Source organism: Haliaeetus albicilla, chromosome 12 (genome assembly GCF_947461875.1).
Source record: "Haliaeetus albicilla chromosome 12, bHalAlb1.1, whole genome shotgun sequence".
NCBI lineage: Eukaryota > Metazoa > Chordata > Aves > Accipitriformes > Accipitridae > Haliaeetus > Haliaeetus albicilla.
Window position 1 is genome coordinate 4,763,853 of NC_091494.1, and position 19,651 is coordinate 4,783,503.

The 19,651-nt window shown below is 44.2% G+C and overlaps 1 protein-coding gene across 2 annotated transcripts in view; it reads left to right on the top strand.

The window, feature by feature from the left end:
* The window catches only part of ZNF592 (zinc finger protein 592), a 39,519-nt gene that overhangs the window by 3,512 nt on the left and 16,356 nt on the right, over window positions 1–19,651 (top strand). For both annotated transcript variants that reach the window (XM_069797666.1, XM_069797665.1), the window contains exons 3-4: window positions 829–3,152; window positions 18,737–18,915. In XM_069797666.1, the coding sequence (XP_069653767.1) occupies window positions 837–3,152; window positions 18,737–18,915 (2,495 nt within the window). In that variant the 5' untranslated portion in view covers window positions 829–836. The remainder of the gene's footprint in view (window positions 1–828; window positions 3,153–18,736; window positions 18,916–19,651) is intronic.

Here is a 19,651-nt window from a genome sequence, read left to right on the forward strand (position 1 = left end):
ATTTACTGAAGACTTCTATTATCTAAATTGCTCTGGGTAGGGAGTCATCTCACTTTTCAGGTCTATTTCTCTTGGGCCACCTGTTTGCTCCTGCCTTTTTTCCTTGAAGGAGGACTGAATTCTTCAGGCGTGACAATCTGTTGAGAAATCGGCAGTGATTGTTGCCTATTAGCTCTAAAAAACCCCCAACCAAAAAAAAAAAAAAAAAAGAAACTCTGTACTAATGTACTTCTGAATATTTTCTGTTGAGGCTCATGACAACGGTTGTTTTTGGAGTAGTGATGCATCTGACAGGTTGAAAAGATGTGCCCTGCATGAGCTTGGTGTCATTTAAAAGGTCATGTTTTAATCAGCTCTGTTCTCGGGGACCCTGGGAGGAGGGGTTGCTGTCTCCTACCACGTTGCTTGAAGCACCAGGAACAGCTCTGCCCACAACCCAGAGAGGGCGGGTTGTGTTGCATGACAGGAGTGAACAGCTCCTGTCACTTGTCACCTGCCCCTGCCAGCTTGAGCAGGGTGGGACCTGAGCTTTTGCTGACCCTCCAGGTGCAGCTAGGGCAGGAGAGGTTCCTTCCCCGTGATGCCCTGCAAAACGGCACTGTTGTGTGCTGGGCTAATATCTATGTGTATAAATAGTCAATCTTGGGATAGTTAAAATGGAATCTGATGTGTCTGCCGCAGATGTTTCTAGCCTTTGTACCGTGCTGCGTTAGCATTTTGGCCAGTTGTGGGTTTCGTCACATAAGATGTTTATGCAAATGAGTCTTACAAAGTTTGTCCTTGGGGGAAATGTACCTGACAAAGTATTTTTTTTGCTCTTAATTGTAGCTTTCATCATGGGGGACATGAAAACCCCAGACTTTGATGACCTCTTGGCTGCTTTTGACATCCCCGATCCGACTAGCCTTGATGCCAAGGAGACCATCCCATCAACTGGGGAGGAGAATGAGAATCATCTGAAGTCGTCAGGAATCTGCATAGATGAGAATGTGTCCTTATCCCATTCTTTGCCTCCCTCTGATGCTCCAGTTGTGAGTGTGATAGTGAAGAACACGAGTCGCCAGGAGTCCTTTGAAGCAGAAAAGGAGGGCAATCACCTTGGGACTGGTCTGCTACACAATGGGTTTCGTGGGTCCGATCTGCCATCAGAGGCTCACGCTTTAGTGCATAATTATGGCAAGTTTGAGTCAACTTTTATTAATGGCGACAGCTCAAGAAGTTACTCTGATAAACTGGACCAGTCCAAGTCAGAGCCTTTGCCAACATTTAGTCAGTTTAGCCCAATTTCCAGCCCTGAACCAGAGGACACATTCAAAGAGAACAGTATTGGTGATAAACCCAAACATGCCCAAACTCCGTATTTTCCACCACCTTCAATGTATATACCAACCGGAGCTTCAGTACTAGATCATCTTAGGAAGGTACCAGAGCCCGAATTAAGCATGTTTGATCAATACTGTAAAAAGGAACAAAAGATGGAAATCCACTGCCAGCCGGAGAATAGGCTGGAAATGAGCAGGAGAGAACAAGACAAAGCAGCAGAGAGGTTTGTGGGGTCAAGCAAGGACTTGGTAGATACCAGTAGCTTTCTTGGAGAAGGCTTGGTGTTTGGAGACCTCCCTCACAATAATTTAGGAGAAAGTAAGGGGTCTGTGCCCGAGCTGAACGTGTCTTCGTCGGTACCACCTCGCCAGAGGTTAAAGCCAACTCATTCAAAGTTGTCATCCTGCGTGGCGGCATTAGTAGCTCTTCAGGCCAAAAAGGTTGCATGTATTCCAAAAGGCGATCAGCCAAATCTTACCAAGGAACCTGGTCCTTTTAAAGATGGGACGAAGGGAAGTCCAAAAATGCCTAAGTCGCCAAAGAGTCCTCGAAGCCCCTTAGAGGTGGTAAGGAAGGCCAGCAAGCAGCCCGAGAGTCCTCGAAGCGTGTGCAGCGACAGCAGTGGAAAAGGCTCCCCTTCCATGGCAGCTGGCTCTCCGCCAGCTATTCCCAAAGTTAGAATAAAGACTATCAAGACATCCTCTGGTGAAATTAAAAGAACTGTAACTAGAATTTTGCCAGAAAATGATGAGTTGGGCAAATCTTCAGAAGAGTCGCCTGTGGAAACCTCATCTGCTGAAGAGTTTATCAAATCTTTCCCATCACCTGACACTAGCGCAGTTACAGAAAGCGAGGCTAGCAAGAATTCAACCAAAAATGGGACTGCTGTGGCTATCCAGCTGTCAAACGTAACGAGTCCTTACGCAGATGGTATGAAAACAGATATTGCTGCAAACAGCACGTGTGCCGTGTCCTTATCTCCACTGCCAAACTGCGGTGGCGGTGCCATAAAAGTAGGTGTTAAGAGGCAGCAGCAGGGTACTGTGATGCAGCCGTCCAACGTGACCACCTCCAGCCTTCTTCCCAAAGCCGTGCATTTGGCAAATCTCAACTTAGTCCCACATAGCGTTGCTGCTTCTGTTACGGCAAAGTCATCCGCACAGAGGCGAAATCAGCCTCAAGTGACACAGATGTCTGTGCCGCTGGTGCACCAAGTCAAGAAAGCTGCTCCTGTCATTGTGGAGGCGTTTAATAAAGTACTACACAGTGCCAATCCAGTGCCAATATATACTCCAAACCTTAGCCCTCCGCCTGACACCAGTATTAATTTACCTGCCTCTGGGTATTGTTGCCTGGAATGTGGGGACTCGTTTGCCTTAGAGAAAAGCCTGACTCAACACTATAGTAGACGAAGCGTTCATATTGAAGTCATGTGCACTCAGTGTTCAACTATGCTACTTTTTTTTAATAAGTGTAGCTTGCTTAAACATGCAAGAGATCATAAGAGCAAAGGATTTATCATGCAGTGTTCTCAGCTGCTAATGAAACCAATTTCCTTAGACCAAATGTTTTCACCTTCCTCTCCAAGCTCTTCAGCCTCTCTGGCTCCTCAGACTTTGCACTCGCCCTCTCCTTCGCGTAAGCCTAGTGGTGCTTCAGGAGGTGGGGTAGGAATTTCTGCTAACACTCAGCCAGCCTTGCCTCTCTATACGGACCCATTGAGACTAATCCGTCATGGACTTAAGTGTTTAGAGTGTAACAAGCAGGCACAGGATTACGTTGCTTTAGCGGCTCATTACCAGAGAACCTCAGAAGATAATGAGAGACTGGTAAGTCATCATTTTAATGTTATTAGTTAAATCTCTCAGAGTTTAGAGATTGTCCTCTAGGGGGAAAAAATAGGCATCGTAGTGGTAAATGAGTTGCTTTGCCTAAAAAAGTGCTTGTGGGGAGGATTTGGGATATGCATGAGCCCGGATGTGTGCATGTGAAGAGACGTTTAGTGTTGCTTGCTTGCCCTCTTCTTACCCTTTGCCAGCAAAAAGAGGGTAGTAAGGAGACTGTGGAGATCTTTGAGCATCAAAGGAAGGTGTTGGAGATCAAAGATCGCTTGGATGAGGCGTGCAAGAGTGCTGTAGGGGAGGACCAGCAGAGTGTTACCTGAAACGGGTTTTTGTGCTCTAAGCATGGCTAAAGGAGATCTGACACAACTTAATTTTAACTTTCCTAGAACTTGTGCCAGAATCTTCCATGTAACACTCTGAACATCGGGTGCTGTTTTTACTGTTAGCATGGTAAAGTGTATATTGGGACAGGAGTGGCTGAGAGGTGAGCAGTGCGGTATGTGGGGTGGAAGGCTACTTTTCGCTATTTTTGCCCTTTGTGTGGGAGAGGGACAAGTCCGTACCATGTTTCCATAGGAGGGCTCAAGAGCCTTGTTAGTGGCTTCCTGCCTTGCTCCAGTGCTGCCCTGCTCGGGTCTCGCCGCCCTCGCGGACCTCCCTTGTAGGTGCTGATGGGGGTAGTCTGAATCCCCTTTGAAACTCCAGCTTAGATTTCTATTGATTAAGAGGAGGCGATGCTCTTCATTGTGTACAAAGAACGTACACTTTGTTTATGCTTTTTATTTTGGAAGATATGGTCAATCCTGTTTCAGTATAAACCAGCCTGAAGTTGAGCAGGAGGAGGAATCTTTTCTCCTTATCTCTTTAGATGAGGTGAAAGCTTTCCGTGTCGGTCTGGCTGCCAGCACAGTTGGCAGGCTCCCAGTGCAGTCTCCTCCACAAGCTCCATCACGAAGGACTCTATGCCAACACGAGACATTTGGGGAGATGACCGCCAGTCTCTGCCATAGCTGTCATAGTACCTGCGTGCTCCAGAGCCTCCCTTTGCTTGTTAAATGGCTTGCAGGAGTATTGAGGTCGCTGTGATCCTGTTTAGGTGCTTTGTTATCTTTCTCTTAAATTCATCACCAGAAAAAAAAAAAAAAAAGAGATTATGGCTGAGTGTTTTTTATGTCATGAAAAATGGTGAGGCCAGAAGGGATTAGCGTGGCCACATAATCAGTTTTTTTTCCCGAGACGGACCAATGAGCACTGCGCTTTGTCAACACCATAACTTATTTTTCAACTGTAATGCATTTTTAGGAAATGTCAGCAGTCTGGAATTAAAACCTTCAGGTGAAGGGATACAGTGAGTGCTCCAAAGCAAACTAAAATGTTAATCTGTGGCATTAAAAATGTATTTCCTATTTTTGTTGTGGGATTATCAATTCAAGAGTTCCTTAAAGAGAGAAGGAATGTCTGATAGTAAGTATTTTTAGCTTGTAATCAAGTAATTTGTTCTGTAACTTAACCAAGAAAAGAGTTTAAGCTTCATGCTTCAAGTTAGGTCTGCTAGATGTGAGATCATTTTTGTAGTGTTTTTCTGAATAGAAATGTTGAAAAACTGGAAAAAGAGGTGACGTCGGAGCTTGTAAAACTATCTCCTCCCTGTTTGATCTTCCCATGCTTATACTCAACGGGATGCATGCATTGCTTTGGGAATCCTTTTCCACTGTATCTGCTGTCCTCCAGACTGCCTGGTGGTGCTCCATGCTGTTCCCAGAACATCTGTTTCAGCAAAGCTATTACATTTCTAAAGGAAATAAGAGTTTGTGCCCATATGCCTGTAATTGTGTGCCTCCAGATTTAGCAGTAGCTAATGGAAACCATCCCTCTGCCTTCTAGCAGTACCCAGGGTATTTGGTGTCACTGCGCTGAGAGGTAAAAGGATGGGTGAAATTTGGTGGTCTCATAGGGGTCCCTGCAGTAGATGGGTACCATGCTCAGCTTCTCTGAGCGGTCCAGGGGAGGTGTGGAGTGCCTTGACATCATGTGTCTCACTTGGGTAGCACACTGCATAGCACCCATCAGTAACAAGGCATGAGAAGCTGAAGATTTTGCATATCAGGGGTGTTAATGAACATAAGCGAGTCTGGTATTAAACGTGGTGTGAGAAGGACTTAGGTAAGGCTGTTGGAGTATGCATTGTAAGCTCCTGAAATAGGAAAACATGAACTGGCCAAACCCATTCTGAGAAGATGCTGTGGATATCCCCTACTCTGCATTAATGAAGGTAATTTCTTGGGTTGCTCTTTTTATTTTGGTCAGAAAAAAAGAGGAATGTTGGTAGGAGCTGGAGATGATCAAGTGACTGATTTCACAAACACTTTCTTAGGTGGTAGAAGCAGTTGAAAACTCTGGTTTCCATCTCCAGAGTTGTGCAAGGACACTTGTTTCTTGGGGCAGTAGTAGAAATTGTGTTGCTGAGGAAGGCAGCAATGCAACACCTGTATTCAACATAACAAATCTTTTAGTGCCCCCAGTAGTGGATCAAAACCACTATGTCCACTTGGCAGAAAGTGTTGATTTTTATACTGGTACTTCTAATTAAAAAAAAAAAAAAGGTACATGACTGGTAGTAGTGTACCTGTGCTTGATCCAGAGCATGCTGCTGTTGCAGGAAAATCTGCCAGAATGCAGAGGTGGTGTTAACAGTTGTGGGCAAGCTGAGACATGAACCACATCCCCAGATCTCAAGAGACTTAATTATCATAATTTTGTGCATTTGAGCAAAAAACAGTGTGTATTTCTTTCTTCATACCTGATGCTTTTCTCACTGTATTGAAATGTTGGTTTAGAAACAACTGTATGGGGTTGGGGGGAGAGATTTCATAATTGCTTAAACCTGACAAAAAATTGCGCTCTTGTATTTTGGATTTTTTTTTTTTTTTAATTTTTTAATTTCTTACTCAATCCCAGAATTCAGACACAAACTCTTTGCCATGCCTCCTTGAGAAAGTATGGAGTGTCTTGATATTTTCTTTGTAAAGTTATGGCCTGACTTATGCCTTTTAAAGAGCTTCAGGAAGTAGCAGGGCAGGTCCCCACAGTATTAAGGCTAAAGCTGTGACTATTCAGATGCCTGGTACCAGATTGTCTCAAAAAAGAGGATTCTTGGGAAGGATAGATGGATGTATGAGGGAAAGAGCATCTTTGGCTGAAGACGAAGGGTAAAAGTGATGTGTCTGCAGCACCTGGATTTGTAGTAGAAGATGGAGACCCCTGACCTGTTGAAAATAAGCTAGGTGGATTTTTGATTGATGTTCTTAGAAGCTCTTCTGTTAAATGACACCAAATGTGGATTATTAACCATGACGTGCACATCTAATATGACCGTAACTTGAGAAACCGAGCAGACTTTGAAGTGCTCAGTTATAGTGCTTTTAACTCAAAAACCTTTTTAGGCCTGATATGGAATGGATATGTCACCTTGTTAAGAAGGAAGGGTTGAACCAACAGGGTTGATGAAGGAAAGAATTAGCAGGAAAAAGACTTATATTTCAGTATGATGTTTCCAGTTATCCAGAAGCTGAAGGGCGAGCAAGCTGCGGTAAGAGGCAGGAATGATTGGATTGGAGAGGGGGAACAGCCTAAGCTGGCTCTGCTCCAGGAGAAAACTTATCCTGTGTTGATACTTAAGACTTCTTACTTTAATTGGAATTTCTTACCATGACTTTGTGAATTACTTTGACATCTTCTTGTTTCCCGTAGCTGTTTAAAAGGTGATTGTGGGGTTTTCTGTTTGTTCCAGTTAGTGGCTTGGGAAATACTTGGTCTTATATTTCTGAATGGCCTTGGATAAAGCCTGTATTAATAGGACAGATAATGGGTAAATGACTTTCCAATGTGTGGCCAAAATGAGAATGACATGGCTGGGTCATAGTTGTTTTGGAGGAAGGAAGAAAGATATGGATGTGGTCTGGACAGCAGGGAAAGGAGGAGATTTGGAGCAAGTGAGAGGAAGAGGTGGGGGGGGTGACAATGCTGTGGCTGAGAAAGTGGAGTGGAAAGACCTTTAGAAAAATGATTGAGAGCTTGACCTTAATATTACATTTTACACTTGTGGTGGCTACATGATTGCAGTTGTTCAAAGTACAGCAGGGAAATCCTACCTGGCTTATTTTTATATAGAATATGCATAAGATGAAGGCAGTTCATGTCAGCTAAATACCACAGTGGGATCTCTGTGGCTTACAGTGAGGATACAGGCTTTGCAAATTGTGAGCTAATCCACTTCAGAAATACAAAGAACTGGATTTACTGGATGTATGTTTTGAGTGGATCGTCTTAACGGATCACAGTTACTTTGCCTTTTTTTTGGAGACTAGTGAGGCTAATTTTGCAGTTTTTGCAAGCTTGTGAATCGAGTCACTTGATGGAATCTGCTTACTGCTTTTTGACCACAGAACTGCAAGAAGAAAGCAGTATGTGAATTTGAATATCTGGTAGGTTGGATTTTGTTCAAACTAGAAGCTGTGTTGCATGTAGGCGCTATGCTTGTCCAGATGTTCAAAAGGTGGTAGCAGATGTTTTGTGTAACTTCAGGTCTGTTTGGTCTGACTACAGGGGTGTTATGTTCTAAAGCAAGATTGGGGGGGGGGGGGGATAATTAAATCAGAGGAGTTTATGCCAAATTAATCTGATATACATCATCTATAATTTATTTTTGGAGTAGAGAAATGAGTAGATCCTAATCCCCTTGATGTTCAATGAGATGGTTGTTAGAGTGCCATGTGGGGAATGGCTGTACTGAAGAAGTTGAATTATGAGGTTGGAGGAGAATCAGGTAAAAGGGAGGTAACTGCAACTGGGGACGGATTGCATGTAAGACCTCCCAAGGGATGGCTTTAGGATACCTCTGCAGTTAATGTTTGTATTATGGACCTTGGAGGATGAATGTGTAGATAAAATTTGCTGAACCAACAGAGTAAGAAATCATGGAAAATTGGGAATATTTTACAGAGGGACCTGGATGATCTTGAAGACCGAGTAGGAATGGGTTGAAGCAACTGAAAAGCAGGATGCCTGTGTTTGGTCATGAGAAGACTGAATGACCAAGATGACACAGTTATGCAGGGGGTTTATGTTAAGCTGCAGTACCAGTCAGGGTTGCGTTAATACTCCCTGTCACTGCTAGAAGTAACCTAGCTGGAGAAGAGTGTATTGTTTTGTTTATCAGGGATAAACTGGAATAAGTGAGGGAAGAACGACCAGAGAAATGGAAGGATGATCTCTTGAGGGAAAATTAAAAAACCTTTTTGAGTTTAGCTTGGCAAAGACCTGGTAAATTAGGGTGTAGACACAGTATTAAGGTGAGGGTTGTGGCACTTTTTTTTCCACCAGAAACTAAACCTGCAAAAAAGAAGCGCTTCTTGTACTTGCAGGGATTGCCCTGGGTAGTTCCTCAGCGTCAGACAGGTTTTTTTTGTAGCCTTTTCAGCGCTGGGCTCAAGTTACAGGAGATGAACGCAACCCATGCAGCTCCTTGGTGCCTTCATTTTAGATGTGCTTTTCCTTAAAGAGTGAGAGTGGATACAGAGGACACTGTATCTGGTGTGATGTTTATAGGAAAGAGCTTTTTAAATTTAGGGGCAACAATGATGCAAGAACAGACTGAAATAGATTTATACAGAAAATTACAGGACAGTCTGTAATCATCAGAGGAGTGAATTCTGGAAGAGGTTTGCAGCAGAAGTAATGAACAAAAGACACAAACTGGTTTTGAGACGAAGCTTGTTTGTTGTTTTGGCAAAGGCAGACCAGTGCACAATAACATGTGCAAGAATTCAAAGTACTTCCTGACCCTCTTGGGCATAATTGTCCATCTACTGGTAACCAGAGATGTTTCACACTTTTTTTCTGTGTGTGTCTTTTTTGACTTGACCACCCAAAATCCACCCAAAATCCACCGAGGTAGCTAGGAACTTGAATAAAGTACAAAATGTAAACTAAGGACCTCTGAATTTTCTTGCACCTTTCTACTTTTGTTCTCCCCTATTTTTCTTCTTCTGTCACTCTTTATTTGTCCAATAAGAATTTTTCAATGAGTCGTGACGTATCCTGTTTACACACCACCTACAGTGGAGTTATTTAAAAGCAATTTTATTGCTGCCTTTTCTTTTTCTTCTTCCTTCCCCCTCTTAAATCAATGCTTTATAATTTATTGGCTAAAACTTGCTAGAAGCTAGTAGGACCACATGTTGCACTGGTAATTTCCCAGCAGCAAAGTAGCAAGTAAGAAAGACAGCAGCCATATCTTTGCTATTTTTCTCTTCCTTCTCCCCTGCCACCCCCCCTGCATGTTCATGTTTTAATTTAGAAAACAAGGGGATTGAAAATCAACAAAAATTACCCTGGCCCCGTAAAGCACTGCTTTGTCCCTTTCCCAAACCAAGGGTGATTAATGCAGTCCTTAGGTACTAGCAAGGATGGATTTTGTTTTATATGGAAATTTTCCCTCTGGATTTTGTAGAAGCAAAGGGATGGAGGATGTTATGATGAAAGCATGTTGTGGGAATGGAGCTCCAGGCAGGGATCACTGGGACTGCAGACAAAGAGATGAGTGGCAGGATAGGAGTGAGAGCCTGCACCCTGAGGCCAAAATAGAGCATTGGGATGATGATGAGGAGAGGCTAGGGAGGAAGAAAAGCTAGGGTGTGGCTCCATGGTCTGCTTAAATCAGTGTGTGATCCACTGCCACACAAGGCGACAATCCCACCCTCTCGTCCTTCCCCACCCACGCTTGCTCGCCTGGCCCCTGTGGTCCTACAGCCCCCTGAGACCAGCTTGGGGGAAGAAGAGAATGAGCATGGGTGCAAACTGGGGGCCAAGATGTGGCTGAGAGCAAGAAGGTGGGGTCAGTTGGAGGCAAAGGCAGAGTCTGTCTCAGGTAGGAGGGAAACTGAGGCTGGAAGCTGGTGTCTTCTGGCACCAAGAAGAAGGCTCCTGCTCCCCTCTTCTTCCATGTGGGTACCAATGATGCTGCCAAGGGCAGCCTGGAGGATATCAAAAGTGACTACAGAGCTCTGGGGGTGATGGGCAGGGCATACTGACACCCGGAGTGACCTTGGCAGGCTGGAGAAATGGGCCAATGGGAACCTCAAAGTTTTAACAAGAAGTGCAGAGTTCTTCCATGCACCAATATATGCTGGGGGCCACCCTGCTGGAAAGCAGATTTGTAGAAAAGGCCCTGGGGGTCCTGGTAGATACCAAGCTGACCACAAGCCAGCAATATGCCCTTGCTGCAAGGAAGACCAATGGTGTCCAGGCTGCATTAGTGGGACCGTTGCCAGCAGGTCAAGGGAGGTGATCCTTCCCCTCTGCTCAGCACTGGTGAGGCCACGTCTTGAGAGCCATGTCCAGTTCTGGGCTCCTCAGTACAAGAGGGACATGGGGATACTGGAAAGAGTCTAGCAAAGGGCCACAAAGATGGTGAAGGAGCTGGAGCACCTCACATATGAGGAGAGGCTGGGAAAGCTGGGACTGTTCATCCTGGAGAAGAGAATGCTCAGGGGGATCTTACCAATGTGTATCAACACTTGATGGGTAGAGTAATGAAGATGGAGCCAGCCTCCTTCCAGTGGTGCCCCATGCCAGGACCAAAGGCAATGGGCACAAGCTGAAACAAAGGAGGTTCTTTCTGAACATAAGGAAACACTTTTTCACTGTCAGGTTGACTGAGTGCTGGCACAGGTTGCCCGAGGAGGTTGCAGAGTCTCCATCCTTGGAGGTGTTCAAAAGCCATCTGGTCATGTTCCTGGGTAACTGGCTCTAGGTGGCCCTGCTTGAGCAGGGGGGTTGGGCCAGATGACCTCTGAAGGTCCCTTCCAACCTCAACCATTCTGTGACTGCCCCTTGGGTGGTAGGCACTCATTGGATTGGCATAAACCAGTGATGAAATCACAGGAAGCAAGAACCCACTGGTAATGGTGAGGCCTGAGAGGCTGTTGGAAGGGGTGAGTGGAGGAGTTTACTGTGTATCTTCCTTCAGGAGCAGGAGCTGAAATCTTTTAGTTGGGATTAGCAAATAAATGATTGGTCAAGTAAGAAGGGAATCGGTGAAAAAGCAAAGTGATTGGTGAAGATCATAGCAAAAATGGCATTTGAACAGCTATGATACTGTTTTCGATGGGATGCAAGGCACAAAGAAGTACAAGGTGAGAAGAAAGAGGCAGAGTTGGAAGGCTGCAAGATGGGCATCACCTGAAATCAGTGGTGCAGGGAAGAGCAGAGGGCTTTAATGTTGCCATCATGAGAAAGGAGAGGGGGCGTGCTGTGTAGTCTTATGGATTATGCTGGTGACTTGAAAGTGGGGATGTGAAAACTCGGTGTAATCCAGTAAGTGATCATTTTAGCATATGGGAGTTCAGATTTCAAGTCACAGTGCAGGAGGCAGAGCGGTTGGTTGGTGGGTTGACCTTGGCTGTGCACCAGGTGCCCACCTAGCCGCTCTATCACTCCCCCTTCTCAATAGGCCTAGGGGAGAAAATATGACAAAAAGCTTGTGGGTTGAGATAAGGACAGGGATATTACTTACCAATTACCATCACAGGCAAAATAGACTTGACTTGGGGAAATTAATTTAATTTATTGTCAATTAATTGTAGCAGAGTAGATAGTGAGAAATAAAAAGAAAGCTAACACCTTAAATACCTTCCCACCATCCCTCCCTTCTTCCCAGGCTCAACTTCACTCCTGACTCTTCTACCTCCTCACCACTGAGTGGTACAGGGGAATGGGGGTTGTGGTCAGTTTATAACACTTCATCTCTGCTGCTCCTTCCTCCTCAAATTCTTCCCCTGCTCCAGCGTGGGGTCCCTCCCGTGAGAGACAGTCCTTCACAAACTGCTCCAGCATGGGTCCTTTCTATGGGGTGCAGTCCTTCAGGAACAGACTGCTGCAGCGTGGGTCCCCCGTGGGGTCACAGGTCCTGCCAGGAGCCTGCTCCAGTGCAGGCTGTCCACGGGCTGCAGCTTCCTTCAGGGGACATCCACTGTGGACCTCCATGGGTTAGAGGGAGACAACCTGCGTCACCATGGTATTTGTGATGGTCTGCAGGGGAATCTCTGCTCTGGTGCCTGGAGCACCTCCTCCTTCTTCACCAGCCTTGGTGTCTGCAGGGCTGTTTTTCTTGCATCTTCTCACTCGTCTGTTGCAGCTGCTGCACAGCATTTTTTACCCTTTCTTAAATATGCTATCACAGAGGCGCTACCCTCATCACTGATGGGCTCGGCTTTGGCCAGCAACAGGTCCATCTTGGAGCTGGCTCTGTCTGACGTGGGGGCAGCTTCTGGTGTCTTCTCACAGAGGCCACCCCTGCAGACCGCTGCTACCAAAACCTTGCCACGTAAACCCAATACAGTGGGTCAGAAGAAAAGATGTGGAAACTGAAATTCTTGAAATTACAGCTGAGGTCATAAAGAGAAAAGAGCTACAGACTGACAAAATTCAGAATTAAGCTTATTTGATGCAACATTGTCTAAGATCTGTTATGCTAGTGGTTTTTTCCATTCCACTTTGTTCCCTAAAACTCAAGTTTCTAGGTCTACACTGACACTTTAACCAGGGATTTTTCCATGTACACAAAAATGTATTTTGTGTTTATTGAACAGCCTTTATTTCCAGGGAATAAGGTTTTAGTTGAATGCTTTATTTTATTGAGGCTTAAGCACCCTGGTGTCTTGAGGTGATTTGGGGGGGGGGGGGGTGTAGGAGTCCGTCTTGGTGAAGGTCTGAGGAGGATGCTCAGACTTGGGAGCATTGGGTAGCGAGCGAGGTGTGGGAATACAAATGAGAGTGAACAAGGTCGACAGGAGGCTGAGGATGAGTAGATGTGAGGGGAGAGGGGGAATAAGCTGGACATAGCAGAAGAGAGGATGGATGGGAGAAGTTTTAGATTGAAGGGCGTCTTGTGGTCCTGTCCTTTAGGCTGAAGGCCAGGCAGACTCCCTCAGTGGCATTGGCTGCTTAGGCTGATATCTTAAAATAGGCAACTATAACCAAGGAAATAAAAATATCTTTGCTGTGCTTGGGTATGACAATGTGAGAGTGTATAGGAGTTAATTAGGATAAAACATCTACATTAGGACTGGACTTGACATGTATTCTGTCACTGAAACTTGAATGCACTGATTTTAGTGTATCAGTTGGGTTCTAGATTTTTCTTCTTCAAATTAATAATCTTGAGTTTCTGTTGTAGGGTTTTTTTCATCTATAAATTGAACATGCTAATGCAGTGATGCCAATTCATTTAAAGAGAGCCTGGACAGGAGTATAGTTTAGTTACCACAATGACAGTAAAAGACATTTTCTGCTCACCACTTCTCCTCACATTGGTAAAATTTTGTGTAGCAGCATTGTAACCTGGATGGTTGAAACAAACCAAGTCAAAAATAATCCTCCAAGCATCTGGATCTTGACTGTAGCGTGGCCCAGCTAACAGTCGTACCAGTGAGAGGTGGGGAAGTGGAGCACAGAGTTGCAGAGATGAAGGTGTTGAGACCAGCTGTGCTGCCAGAGCCAGCACATCATGCTGCTACACACTGGAGCATCTATGCTGAAGAATGCAGGTTGCTGGCATTTATCCCAGTGAGGCAGCAAGTGAAAGCTAATGTGAAGTTAAAGGTTAACTTTAAGTAGTAATTTGCCATTATTGGTTTTTTTTTATAGCAGAAACATCCTGCTAATCTCTAACTGCCTGTGATCCCTCGGCTGCAGAAGTATCAGCAGCCCCTGCAGCTCTGCCTGAAGTAGAAAAATTAAAGCTCGCAAAAGGTTGGATTTGGGAAGAATGGGGGCTTTGGGCACTGCTGATGGGGGATTTTTGGTTTGAATATGTAAAGGACAAGCGTTCTTTAAAACATTTACATTTCGAAAATATAATTTCTGTTCCCCTCTAACTGTTTCACTTTGAGTCTTAGTAATTTATGTATTTATTTATTTATTTTTATTTGGAGATTGTTAGGCTTGTGAATCTTTTCCTCTTTCATAGCCCTGATCCCATGCCTTAGGGTCAGTGCAGCCCTGTGTTTTTAGCTGAAGCTACATGATGATCATATCAAGGAGGACCCTTATAGTCTGGGGGCATCTCTTAAATAGACGTGAACTTTGTCAACATGACTTGACTCTCTATAATAGCAAAGAGACTCTAAAACCAATGTAAAGTTTCTTTGCTTGTGCTGAAGCTGGTTCCCTTTCCGCTTGTGCATTGCAAGTAAGTGAAAGCAAAGAGTTTTGTGCCTCGAGTTCATCTTTCAGTGGTACGTTGATGGGGATCATGCCCTTGCTGCTCATGGGCTTTATCTGGGTGAGAAAATTGGCCACAGGAATTTTGTGGTGACGCCTGCATGTGAGAAGATGGGAGCTTGCTCTGACTTTCTGATCCGGGGTGCTTTGCACCGCCCACGGTTAGAAGAAAACACACTCATGAATGGATAAAATATGACACTGAGTTGTGTAGTCAATCCTTTCAATGAAACAGAAAGGTTAACAGAAAGTGCCGCCTCTATGCAGGCACTTTCTAGAGCAAAACTGTGTGTTAACTATAAATTTCCTGATTTGCAAACACTTCTGTGGCCACAGGGTTGGGTTTAATAGACAAACTTTTTTTGAGCAGTATGTTTTTTCAAGCTTCACTCTACTTCAGTGAATATTTTAATTTTTTTCCCCTTCTGAAGAAGCTAATAAGTAAAAATGGGAATAAAATCAAGTATTCTGAAATGGCTGAGCTTCTGAGCATTTGTGTGTGTGTGTGTGAATGTGACTTCTGGAAGAAAACCCCAAATGAAATGTGGCAGGCAAACCGGAATTAAAGAAAACTTGTAATAAATAACTCTTGATTAAAGTGTAGGTTATGGGAGTATATGAAAAACACAGACATTACACAACTCAAAATCATATCCTGGTAACATGCTTTAGAAATAACTGACTAATGAATGTCTCAAATTGCTGCCAGACTTCTTTGAAAAGTCATGGAAAACTAGGAGAGAGATAAAAATGCGACATCTGGAACCAAGTTACAATTTCTCATACAAAGCAGAAGAGTTGCAAAAGAAAAAGCCATTCCGTCTCCAAGATGAAGCCTTTGGTGGGGGAACCCACACGCGGCTGCTCATTCGCTCCTGACAAATGCAGCAGCTCCTGGTGTAAAATGGATGAGCAGACCCTCCTGTAATAACCCTGTGCAAGATTTCTGGCCTCGCATCTTCTGCAGGTGTTAAGAAAAGGATGAGCATGAGCATAAAGATGCCGGTTATAATTTTTTCCCTCCACTGAACCTCTTTCAGCTTTACTATATTCCTTGGTTGATTCAGTGGAAGAATACAACCTGCCATTTTATTATGCAGTCACTCAGTCCTGTATGGTCCTTTTGCCGTTCTTCATGGTCAGCCCTTATCTGTAACATGCTGAGTTACTAGGTTATGATCATCAATCTTTGCTGTTTCACTGCTTATTTCCTTTTCCCAGATACTTTAAGACTATTTTGAAGAGCCCAGATCCCAGCAGAACTTCCTGGGGACCTTCCTACATCAAAGAACCGACTGTTTATTACTTTCTTCTAACCACTTATTTATCCAAGCAAAACCCTTCCTCTCTTATGCTGTGGCAGCTTAGTTTCCTTAAAATTCTTTAGTGAAGAGTGTTGCAAAACCATTTTGGAAATCCAGGTAGCCTGACCCATCTGCAGGTCAGATCTTTCTTATCCACATGGTTGACTCCACTGGAGAGCTCAGACGGGTTTGTGAAGCAGGAAGGGAGAAGCTGCGTTGACTTTTCCCAAGTACAGAAGTAATGCTGCTTAAAGATGACAGTTTTCATTATTCTTACTAATTTATCCTTGTGACTCATTGCTTTTCATTTTGTCTGTTTACTCCCTAACTTCTTGACTCTTCCACGAGACGATCTGAACTCGGAGGCTTGGGCTGGTTTTTTTGTCCCCCCTGCAGAGTGCGGTGTCAGCATGGGAATCCTTCCAGCTTCTTCCCCGGCATCTGCAGATGCAATAAATTCATTTAGCCTTATCCTTGACGAGTCTTGCTTTTTATTCCCATATCGTGTGTACGCACTCTCTGGCAGGCTTCCTGCTCTTGCAGAGCCTGAAGAAGATAATCACTAGTTTTGATGCCTCTTGCTAGCTGTCCCCAAACTTTCCTGCCCTATGTTAGCATATTTTTGGTCCCTGCTGAGCCTTTCACATAATGAGGGAGGTGACAGGAGCTTGCTGCTCCTCTGCTGTAGCCTGCACATCCTCAGGCAGCAGTGCCCAGGCATGGAGCCTATTAAATATCAGGCGATTTTGGCATATTTTAGATGCAGCACAAGCACACACAGCAGTGAAAATTCAGGTTTTTAATGTGTGCTGATTGCCAGGGTGCCTTTGGGGGCAGTGGGTATGGCATGCTGGGGAGGAAGAGGTGTGCCTCAAATTGTCCCTTTGCAGACTTAAAATCGAAACTAAATTGACTTTGACAAGGCAGAATGTGAAGAGAAAATGTTTCTCACTAAGCTACAAGGGCAAAGGTGCTTTCAACTTGTGGCTGTGCTGAATCTGCCTTAAATGCTAGGTGGGATCAAAGTGAGAAGAGTCCTGGTTTAACAATGCCAGGAAGTTAAATCTCCCATTGCAAATCGAAACCCAGTTAGAAAAAAATGCTGTAAAACACAATAAAACTGCTCTGAACATTGATTTCTTCTTGTAGCTCTTATTTGGAATTTTGAGAGAGCTTTGGAGAATTTAAGGTCCCACTCAGCTCCTTGCAGAGAGGTCCTGGTGGCTTTTCTATTTCCCATTTTCCCATTCCCATATATATTTCATGGCTCAGACCATGGCTCAGTAGTGCTGTTTTTCTTTGCTGAAATTAGGGGGCTTCTCCAGCATTTGGGGAAGGGCTGAAATACACTTGAGTTTATTTGAATTGCATTTGGGTGTGTGCTTGGGGGTCCTACAATATGGTGTCTTCCACCCATTTCTCTCTTTCCTGGAGAAACCTTTTCTCAGATCATGTGTCCAAGACTTTTGATGTGTTTGGCAATTTCTGCAGTTTCCTCCTTCAAGAGCCTAATTTTTTATTCCCCTCCCCTCCCCTCCATGAACCTTTTCAGGTTCATTATGGCTTTGCATTTTATTATAAATGATGCTTTCTACTACTTGCAGTAGAAAGTTTTTGACAGTTCCCTGATGGATGTTATGTAGTGGAGCATCACAGAGATGCTGCATGATATAGAAATGATGCAGAAAATGGAGTTGGCCCTTAATTTTATTTTATTTTTTTGTCAGATTCAGGGGCTTCTGTCCCAGGTTTCTACCCTGGTTGCCAGCAGCGAAGTCTGCAGGATTTGGTTTGGCCCGTCTATGTGGGCACATGCAACGTTAAAAGCTTTGACCATGTAGACATAGCCTCTGGTACAACTTCTCACCATCTTTCATCTAATGAGCCCTGTAACCTTCTTTAACTGTAGCGGAAGAAATGATGTAGTTAAATTACCTGATTTGATAATCCAAAATTAGCTGCTTGCTGTAGGTCATTCGTAAGCTAGAGTTAGGAGCAGAGGAGTAATTTTGCATGGGTTTATTAATGACAGAAGAGAGTTTGAGCTCCTACAGGGCTCTAGGCTGGAGGCCTGGTATCTGCTCCCGCTCTACTCCTGCTTAGGCATCAAGTAATATGCATCCTACAGAGGATGAGTAGCTGCTCCTGGGCTTTGAAGGAATAAAGAAGAGCCAAGACACCTGTGAAAGGGAGCAGAGGTTTGACAGCTGTTGAAACTGGGACATTAACGTCCACATAAAAAACTTTATATGTCAAGTAAATGATGCTTCTTCTGCAAAGTGGTATTGATAGCAAGTGTGGCCCTTCTAAGGGTAGGGAAAAAAAATGGATTTCATAAAGGTTGCAGAAATGGGCAGAGAAAGAGCCTTTGCATCATTTCTAGTTATCAAGAAGTTTCTATAAGGGTATCATAGCACACATGGTTTATGGTCTTTGAAAGTTCAAATTTCATCTGGTCCCAAGAAATTTTGCAAGAGACACGGCTGTGGTTTTGGTGGGGAAGGCTGCTGCACGTCAGGACTGCACTGCATTCAGCAGTAAGGGTTTCAAGTTGGGGTATAATGGAGTTTTCCTGCTTTTTGGGTGTGATTTTGGTGCAGGGCGGGGGCTTCTTGATAAAAATGCTTTCCTTCCCAAGTGCCTTAATGCGGAAATGAAAGCAGTGGCTAAACAGAACATCTTTAGAGCTAAGAGGTGAAAGATTTTGTTTTCCTTTTTGGGGGGGGGAGAAGAAGGAAATAAACCACAGAGGATGTGGTTTAAGAATGGATACTGTCATCGGGAGTGGCTAATTGTGGAAGTTGTTAGGCTTATTGTGGAAAAAGAGGACAAGGAGGCTAGCCAAAGAGCTTCGTAGAGTTAATGCTAATACTAGAGGAATGTGCTGGAGCTTTCTCTAAACCTGAAAGTTTTCTAGGGTGAATTAGGAGGGGAAAAAAGCAAATAGAAAATAACTAACTGATATAACCTTTCTTTCATCAGACATGTCAAGTGTGCCAGATGATGCTGCCCAACCAGTGCAGTTACTGCGCTCACCAGAGGATCCACGCTCACAAGTCTCCATACTGCTGCCCGGAGTGCGGAGCCGTCTGCCGCTCTGCCTATTTCCAGACTCATGTCAAGGAGAACTGCCTGCATTACTCCCGCAAAGTCGGATTCAGGTTTGTGCAGCTCCAGAGGATCCATCAAGATGGTGACAGGGAATGGGAAACTGGGATTTAGTTCTTTGGAAATATGTCTTCCTTACAGCAGAAACGAAAGAGGATGTAGCCCCAGCCTGGTGTGGTTTTCTGCATGACAAAACACATTTGAAATGGGGAATCACTAAATGGATTTAAGAGGAGGTTTCTGAGAGCAGAAATGATTTTGAGGCAGCTTTAAGCTGAAAGACACTTGTGTTGAATTCAAGTTGCAGGATGTTTGTTTACAGCAAAAAGATTGCAGATCTTAATCCTCTAAATCTCCAAGGTTTGAACTTACATTTATGCCAGTTATAATGGACTAAGGGATGTGTGTCTTCACGAGAAGGGCATAGATTATTTTCTTGTATGCTCCTACAACTCTCCAAACACTTCTCATGAACTGAGACAGATGGAGGAAGGCTCCCAAGGTTCTGGATGCAGTGGTGTGTATGTGTGTACGTGGTCTTTTCTCCAAACAAAATGACTGCTTTAATAGAAGACATTACTTTTCCATACAAGCCTTTCCTCCTTGGCATGTTTAGATCACCTCAGCTTCAGCACGGCTCTTGAGACACAGATGATTTGCTTGGGAGTTGAAACTAGGTGACCTTTTAAGATTGCTTAAAGTTCTGTTTTTTCTCCAATTGCCATCAAATACTTTGAAATTTAAATTGGCTAAGACAATTTCTGTTCTTAGAGCTGTTCTTTTAAGATG